This window comes from Rosa rugosa, chromosome 5 (genome assembly GCF_958449725.1).
Source record: "Rosa rugosa chromosome 5, drRosRugo1.1, whole genome shotgun sequence".
In the NCBI taxonomy this organism is placed as follows: domain Eukaryota; kingdom Viridiplantae; phylum Streptophyta; class Magnoliopsida; order Rosales; family Rosaceae; genus Rosa; species Rosa rugosa.
The window spans coordinates 12057072-12065623 of record NC_084824.1 but is presented as its reverse complement, the minus strand read 5'-3'; the positions used below and the strand labels follow the sequence as shown (position 1 = coordinate 12065623).

The 8552-nt window shown below is 37.7% G+C and overlaps 1 protein-coding gene across 2 annotated transcripts; it reads left to right on the top strand.

Moving 5' to 3' along the window:
• The first annotated feature begins 370 nt into the window (after positions 1-370).
• LOC133710522 (histone-lysine N-methyltransferase, H3 lysine-9 specific SUVH4-like) lies at positions 371-6994 on the top strand. 2 transcript variants are annotated; one of them, XM_062136610.1, is made up of 17 exons: positions 371-510; positions 717-1174; positions 1669-1698; positions 1916-1984; positions 2073-2141; positions 2671-2725; positions 2822-2928; positions 3586-3765; positions 4195-4293; positions 4740-4838; positions 5051-5100; positions 5200-5288; positions 5386-5545; positions 5692-5797; positions 5890-6078; positions 6229-6444; positions 6541-6994. In XM_062136610.1, the coding sequence occupies exons 2-17, from the start codon at positions 722-724 to the stop codon at positions 6652-6654; spliced, it is 2085 nt and encodes a 694-aa protein (XP_061992594.1). In that variant the 5' UTR covers positions 371-510; positions 717-721; the 3' UTR covers positions 6655-6994. The 2 variants fall into 2 exon arrangements, with proteins under 2 accessions (XP_061992594.1, XP_061992595.1); XM_062136611.1 differs by lacking the exons at positions 2671-2725; positions 2822-2928 and having other exon boundaries at positions 6541-6993.
• The last annotated feature ends 1558 nt before the right edge of the window (positions 6995-8552 follow it).

Sequence of the window (8552 nt, the reverse complement as noted above, 5' to 3'; positions counted from 1 at the left end):
AAATGATACCAATTTCATTTAAGCGAATCACGTGAACGGTTATTTAGTTGTCAACTTTATATTAAAGTAAATTTTTTTAGCCGTTACAAATTTCCACTTCAACAATCCTTAATTGCTAAAGATGCTCTCGCATATTCGTGTGAAATGCTCTAAATTTGCCTAATCTTTATCCTATTGATTACTACATCCACTCCCAAGTCCCAAGTGTAATTACAAAACTCAAATACAATTACACTTAAAAAAACTAAAAAAGTCTTCTTCCATTAACCAGCCTGATTAAACTTTAAACCTTCTGTTTCCCGCCGACCTCGAAGTTTAAACTTCATTTACTCCAACGTCTCTATTCTCATAACCTAGACACCTCGAACTTCTGAACGATTCAAATTCTCACCGTACCTCTTCCTCTATCTAATAAACCCTCTCCCCCAATCCGTCGCTTTATTCCCCCAATACTCCTGGCTTTCTTTCACCTCCGATCAAAGCTCTGTCCCCGACCTCAGTGACCCACCGGTGCGTAACTCTGAACCCTAAATCCCCAATTCAAGAAAATGACCCCTTTTTTTTTTTGTTCTTCCACAAAATTATTCTTTTGATTTCATACCATATTGGAGAATGAGCTCCGCATTGCTTAAAAGATTGAATCTTTAAAGGGTTTTAGTTATGTATCAGCTGCTCTGTATCTAATGTAGTGTGTATTTTGTTTTATGTGGTGATAGAATCCATGGCTGCACCGAAGGATTCAGTTCTGGAGCGCCGGGTGAGTCTCCGGCTTCAGTACTCTCAGCAGAAGCCTTTCTATGGTACTAGGAAGAGGACGGAATCGGAGGCCGGTCGAAACGGCGTCGTTGTGAGCAAGAAGCCCAAGGTTAAGGTCTCATCACTAGTAAGGAAGAGTAGTGAGAGTGGGAGCAAAAAATTGGGGAAACACAAAGTCGATGATGATGAAGAAGCTGGAAATTGCGAGAGTGGGACTGAAAAATCGGAGAATGGTAAGGTTGAAGCTGAAGAATCTGGAGATTGTGAGGGTGAGAACAAGAGTGTGGATGTGAAGGAACGTGATATGAGTGTGTATGCTCCTTCCGGAGCTAAGGTTGATGGTAAAGGCAAAAGCTATGTTGCCAAGTTGAAGGAGACGCTCAGACTTTTCAATCTGCATTACCTTCACTTTGTTCAGGTGAATCATTTTTGTTTGGTTAATGATATATATGATTAATTAAAGCTGTGTTTGATATATGAAATTGAAGATGACTGCTTATGTTTTAATGGGAGTCTCTGATATGCTTTTGAGTATTGTGGTGTTAATGTCCACTTTTCGTAAATTGTTTTGACTTAAAATTGATCGAAATATTCTTTGTTTTGAGAGGAAATAGACTGTTAAGTTTGTCTTTTGATTACCAAGTGTAAAAACAGAAATTCGTTGTTTTTTTGAAATTCAAGACTCAATTTGTGCCTCGTTTCTAGAGTCTAGCTCTGCCCTATGGCTTCAACATTAAAAATGTCATAAGTTTGGCATGGGAATCACTCATATATGAACTTGACCACATTATATGTTGGGAGAGGTTGTAGAGTGTGAAGCTTTTCCTTTTGTTTGACTACTATCTTGTATGGAAATCATTTGCTTAATTTTGTAGGGTTCTTGACTAGGTCCATTTGCTTAATTTTGTGCAGGAAGAGGAGAAGAGATGCAGGAAGCTGGAGGTTAGTGCATGTATATGTTTTCTTTCAATTCACCTTTCATAAGGATGAAGCATATTTACCTACCTTGATCATTAATACTTTGTGGTGCCTTATTTGTAGCCTGGAGGTCTACAATTTTGTTTTGTTGCACAATTCATCTTTTCCATGTATCTAGAAAACAGTCAGCTTTCTTTGCCATGTAGTACTTTATTAATTTCAGTTCTACTGATATATGCAGAATGAGAGTGAATGCCGTGATGATCTAAAGAAACCTTCCAAACGAGTGGATAAGAAGGCAATTTCTGAGGCAAGTGTTGTGCTATACACTGTTTTGATACAACATATTATTTTCTAGGAACTGTGCAAACTGATTTGGATACTAAATTCTGCTGCAGAATGGAAATGGAAGTCTTGGTGTTCCTAAGAAGCAGTCCAAGAGACCTGATCTGAAGGCGCTTTCACAGGCAAGTTGAGTTCTACATGTAGATTGGATACATATATTATTTTACAGGAAGTGCAAGTCTATTTTAATTGCCATCGATCACACTACATCATAACATGACTCCATAGTTTAACCAATAGAAATGTATGCTTTGGTAAATTTTACTTCTATTAATGTTCATTTCAATGCAATTTTGGTGTTTTAAACGATGGTGATGTCGTTCCTCATGTTTATGAACTATACGCACTTTTGTGCGTGTTCAATTACAACTACTGTGGAGTGTGGAGTATAGCTGAGAAATCCTTTGCATATTGACAGTGGATGAGCACGTAGGAGTCCCCACTGCATCTTATTGTTTGTTTTTTAATTTTGGTTGAAAGCTAATATACTGTCATATTTTGGTTTCTACCCAGTCTCCTATGGATCTGTTTGAGACAAAGTTAACTAGCTTTTAATTGAGTAGCATTCCAGGCCCTTTAGTAATTCTGACTTTATTTCTAAATCAGTATGTGCAACAGTTTTTATTATTGTTTTTGTTGAATTCTTAACAGATGTCGACCAACAACGAAATTCTATACCCTGAAAAAACAATTGGTCATCTACCGGGTCGGTAATTGCAGTTTTCTGTTGGGTCACATGTTAACATTTTAGGAGCATCATGTTTTAAAAGAAATTTGCTGTCTGTACATATACATGCTGCAGGTATTGAGGTCGGGCAACAGTTTTTCTCTCGAGCTGAAATGGTGGTTGTAGGGTTTCATAGCCACTGGTTGAATGGAATTGATATCATTGGAAAATCTAAAGGAAAGGTCAATATCAATGGAAAGATTGATACATTTATATTTATAATTCGAATTTTCTGGATAAATACTCTCTTGAAAAATTATTCATACATGGATGAAGCTGATACTATCTTTACTTGTACTCTAGTGTTAAAGACTAAGTGTGAAACAATACATCTTTTTAATATGTGGTATGTGACATGCTGTCAATCTCATGAACTCACAGCTAGCATGTAGGTCCCAAAACCTTCTCTTGATTTAGGAATGGTGGCTTTGCCTAGACATAGAGGGTTGGGTGTGACGACTGTCTGTAAGGCTTCAGTGATATTTGCTTTTGATGCTGTAACTATTCTAACCTAACTGTAGTACTGCATGTGGCTATCAATCTAAAGCTGGTGGTTTAATGAAGTGTCCTTGTTGACTGAAGACTATACCATTAATGGACGTAGTAATATAGTTTTCACCTTCTTGTAATGACTAACAAAGTTGAGCTAGGTGATTGAACGCAATAACGGGGAATATTAGTTCTCATGACCACAGATAGAACATAAGCAATCTTTGTGCCAAAGTTTTGGCGCAATCTGGTGAAGTAGTTCTTAAGTTTTGACTATTGGTGTAACTAATGCTCAAGTTTGATCTTTTATGGATAGTTTATTTACCTTATTAGCCTCCGGGTTTTTACAGGACAAATTCAAGGGCTATACCTTACCAATTGCAGTAGCGATCGTGTTGTCCGGTCAATATGAAGATGATGTTGATAACTCAGATGAAATTGTGTACACTGGCCAAGGTGGAAATGACTTACTTGGTAATAAACGTCAAATCCAAGATCAAGTAATGCGTATGGGTAATTTGGCTCTTAAGGTACGTCATCTAGATTATGGTTCCTACTCTTTTGATCATGCTATGATATTTGGTAATATGATTCTTTCTTTTCCCAAAAGATTTGCTTGATATTTTCTTGTTATAAGGAATGTTGGAGGTATTTCCTGCAGCCGTGACTGCAGAAGGTTGATTTTTATTCTTGATATAAATAGTGTTTTTGCCATGTGCTTTCTTCAATGGATTGAAAGTAAAAAATTGCTATGAGTATCAATGATGAATAAGGTAGCTCTCGTAATATTGCAGCCTTTAGCTGTTCAAGCAGTGCATATCTAAGTGGAAGTATATAATTTGCAATATTCTCAATGAACACTGATTTATTTCACTTTGTTGCTAACTTTTTCCAGGTGATGTATTTTGGGTGTTCCCCGCATGTTTCTTACTTACGGATTTTCTTCTGTTCTCTTGCAGAATAATATGGAGCAGTTCGTTCCCGTCAGAGTCATCCGTGGTCATAAATGTGACACTAGCTATACTAAGAAAGTTTATACATATGATGGATTGTATCAGGTCGAAAATTCTCTCATGCACATGCTTGTATATGCATGTGTGTGTGTGCGTGTGTGTGTGTGTGTGTGTGTGTGATTAAAAGCATATATGTAATCAAGTGATCTTGTGAATAAGGTTCTTTTACAAATCATGGAAAATGGATAAAGGCTGCAGTACTCTTAGCCTAGGAAATAACTAAATTCTTGTTTGCTGGTGTCCTTGAGTGATCAAGTGATCTTGGAAATAAATAAATTTTACTTGCTAGTGTCCTTGAGTCAAAGAACTTGACTATCAGCATGGAGCTGCCCCAATATAGTTGTAGTAATTGCTAGCTGGGTCATTATCTTTTCGTACTGTTATACTCTTGGGCTCTTGGCCCTCATATTCAATACGGTTAGCTATTAACTATTGAAAAGTGCAACAAATTGAGAAAGCGGCTGAAATGTCTTCAACTGGTTTTCTTTTAGGTTCACCATTATTGGGCAGAGAAGGGTGTAGCTGGGTTTACCGTATTTAAGTACCGTCTGAAGCGTCTTCCAGGGCAGCCTAAATTGATCAGTAATCAGGTAATTGAATTTAAGATGTTTCATTTTATATTACTTCAATATCAAGTCTATAATATTACATAACGAGCAACCAAGAGGTAGTTTTCCCTTTTGACAATGTTTTCAGCACCACATTATGCAGCATATGGATACCACACAGCAAATAGCAATACTTCTTTTTCAGAGACTTTGCAAGATCTCTAACAAGATTATTGGAACGGCTTCATTTTCAGGTTTTATATACTAATGGGAAAGGGTCTAAAGCTCAGTCTGAATTACCTGGGTATGAAATTAGTAAACTGCTATTTATATGATTTTCTGATTTCCTCATGCATATGTTGCATACAACAAATGCAAACCTAACGGTATATGTACTTTTAAGGTTGGTGTGCAAGGACATTTGCAATGGTCTAGAAAATATAAAAGTTCCAGTTACCAATATAGTTGATATTCCTCCTGTAGCACCTGAAGGTATGCTACAACTACTTAAATTTTGGCAGACTATATTACTTCTCCAAAGTTATTAATTGTGTCACTGCTGATGACATGGTAAAACTAAACAATGCAGGCCTTACATATATCACAACTACTGAAGTTGCAAAAGGTGTGAAGATTCCACCACGTGCTCATGGGTGCAATTGCCAGGGAAACTGTACTAATTCAAAGACTTGTTCCTGTGCTCAACTCAATGGTGGTGACTTCCCTTACGTTAGCAAAGATGGTGGAAGGTATTGTTTGAATTATGGCATAAACTTCTTGATCCATTTTTTTACCTGCTTCCATCTTACTGCTTTTACTTGTTCGAGTTTTGCCCATCCTTGTTTTTGTATGAAGTAAATGTTTTGATGAAACACATGTATCTCATTGTTTTTAGATTGGTTGAAGCAAAGGCTGTTGTGTTTGAGTGTGGTCCACAATGTGGCTGTGGACCAAGTTGTGTGAATCGCACATCTCAACGGGGATTGAAGTATCGACTTGAGGTCTTAAATTTGAAACCAAGTGTCAATGGAGTAATTCAGTTATTTATTTCATACTATGGTGGATTTGATAAACTTACTATTTCATTGAACAGGTGTTTCGGACACATGACAAAGGCTGGGCTGTTAGGTCTTGGGACTTTATTCCTTCTGGTGCACCAGTATGTGAATACATTGCAGTTCTTAGGAGGAATGATGAAATAGACAATATCTCAGAGAAAGAGAATGAGTATGTATTTGAAATTGATTGCTGGCAGACAATGAATGGAATTGGGAGAAGAGAGGTACTGTCTTAACTATTTGATATGGAATCATTGATCTTCCGATGCTTTCTTCTTTTCACCTCTGATTCAATTATTCTGTTATGCTGGTTTATTTGGATATGTTGTCTTACTGCCTATGCATTCTTTTGAAGTACCTATATTATATTGCAGAAACGAATGGGGAATGTGGCTATTCCAAATAGTGATGTCATATCAGAAAGTGATCCAGAGTATTGCTATGATGCGGGTTCACGTGGCAATGTAGCTAGATATATTAATCATAGTTGTGAGCCGAACCTCTTTGTACAGTGTGTTTTGAGGGAGCATCATGATGTTAGGCTTGCTAGAATTGTGTTATTTGCTGCAGATAACATACCTCCATTGCAGGTAACCATCTTTTCGCGCCTCTATCTCCATTTAAATCATTTCTTCAACAATACGAGAGAGATATTGACAAAGGGTTATTTTGTGTCATAAATGCAGGAACTTTCATATGACTATGGATATGAACTTGACAGCGTGGTTGGTCCCGATGGAAAAATAAAGAAGTTATTTTGCCGTTGTGGTGCAGCAGGCTGTAGAAAGCGTTTGTACTAGGAACATGGAGTGCATCTTGCCCTTTGACCCTCTTCTGTAGTAGTAGAGTCGCACCCATCCCTACTAGTTCAATTCAGGGAGTGAAAATACTAAACCCTGTAATTTTTTGAATGCTCAGTTGGATCAGTTGCAGTTTGCATATTGTATCCAATTTGATTATTTATACTGGCCAAAAAGGCAGGCTGGGTAGGGTTTTTGTGGAGTTAAGTGCTGAAACAAATGGTTTAGGGTACACAGGGTTTTGGAGTCACAGGAAACTATTTTGCGATAGGATTGTTGTATCATGAGCAATTCTGTTCTGCTACTATGTTCTCATATTATCAATCTAATATTGGTTGTTATCCAAGCTTGTTGGGCGTTTGTTTCCATGCATGACATTGAAGCGATTGGGCTGATGATGATCATAGTATTTTTACTGTTACTTGACCATGAAGTCGCACAAAGCACGCTTCAAATAAATGTCAAGATCTTAAAAGAAAAGTTGATTAATTATAAAGGACTTATCTATGGTACCATTGGATTGAGATTGAGTTTGACCAAAAGAAATTTATAGTTCCCAGACATCCATGGTATGAACTCATTCATGTGTCTTCTTCTGTGGGGAAGGTCAAAGATTCTAGCCTATGAGTGAGCATATTACTGAAGATTCTAGCCTATGAGTGAGCATATTAGTCTTTCACTCTTTCTTAATATAGGTGATTAGTCTGTCCGCCACTTAAAAACTCTGTAGTTTAGACTCAGTGATCAAGTGGTGATTAAAGTAATGAGTAAAACGTGGTTATGCGTAATAGAGAAGTAAACCCAATTAGGCTTGGGTTAATCAGGGTGCCCTTTGACAAAGATAGTTATAGCCTAGTGCTCTTTACGTTTTTAACACAACCTTGTGCTTTGGAGTTTGACCTACTGTTTTTTTGAGTATCGAGGATAAACACCTCCCTCCGCCGGCAATTTTGAAGTGGTGTACACTCGTTCGTAGAGTCTCGACAACTGTTACCTGAGTTTTACAATTCATCTCACTATTATCTTACCAACTAAACTTGACTAGAGATGCGCTCTTTTGGTATTAGTGAGAATCAAACTTGGGTGACTACAATTACAGTCAAATCAAATTACGAATGCACTGACTTTTTGGGGTTTGTTTTGGCCTATACAGTTTTCAAATCAAAGGCATGAGAGTCAAGTATAGATTTACATTTACTCGTGTTGCTCACTAGATAATTCAGTTTTTGCATGCTAAGTCCGTGAAACATTGCATGGACTAAGGCCAAGTCTTTTTGACTAAAACATTTTGAGGAAATTAAGAAAAGAACACTCATTTATAATATTGGAATATTTAGCCATTCGTGCATCAAACAATCTTATTCTTATATGCACAAACGAATTGACTATTAAATCTTAGATATTGGTCACATTCAGCACATTAAACCCTTTGAGTCAAAATGACTAATGTTTTTTTTTTTTTTGAAATAGAAGTTGAATTCATTAGATCAACAGCTAAATGGCTAAAGTCATCCATTATTCACACGATTAAAGCAATTGATAAATTTGTAATGAATGCCCAATCTTTTTTGTTTTAGATTCACTCCAAAAAACTCGGACCGCGCGTAGTTTTTTTTTTCAAAATCTCCTAGCCTTCTCGTCCGGCAGCGCTCGTCGGTGGTGGTTCGCCATGCCGAATTGGCTGCTGCCGGGCGGGGTGAAAGCAATGGCCGTGTAGTCTTCTGAATGGGGGTGGCTCGAGGTTTTGGCAAAGGAGTTCGGGCTGATCGGTTTGTGCAGGTTTTGAGCGATCTCGTCGGGGGTCGCGGCCACTACAGGTCTGGCGGTGATCGGCGGCGCTGGAGGAGGATGTTTTGGTGGCTGGCTCGGGTCAACCTTTTGTTGGGCCTTAGGCTGGA

Bases quoted from the DNA above. Each gene is read 5' to 3' on its own strand.
- LOC133710522 (XM_062136610.1), top strand. From the start codon at position 722: ATGGCTGCACCGAAGGATTCAGTTCTGGAGCGCCGGGTGAGTCTCCGG. The intron at 2,142-2,670 runs GCAAGTTGAGTT...AATTCTTAACAG, and splicing joins ATCTGAAGGCGCTTTCACAG to ATGTCGACCAACAACGAAAT. The intron at 5,101-5,199 runs GTATGAAATTAG...TGTACTTTTAAG, and splicing joins GCTCAGTCTGAATTACCTGG to GTTGGTGTGCAAGGACATTT.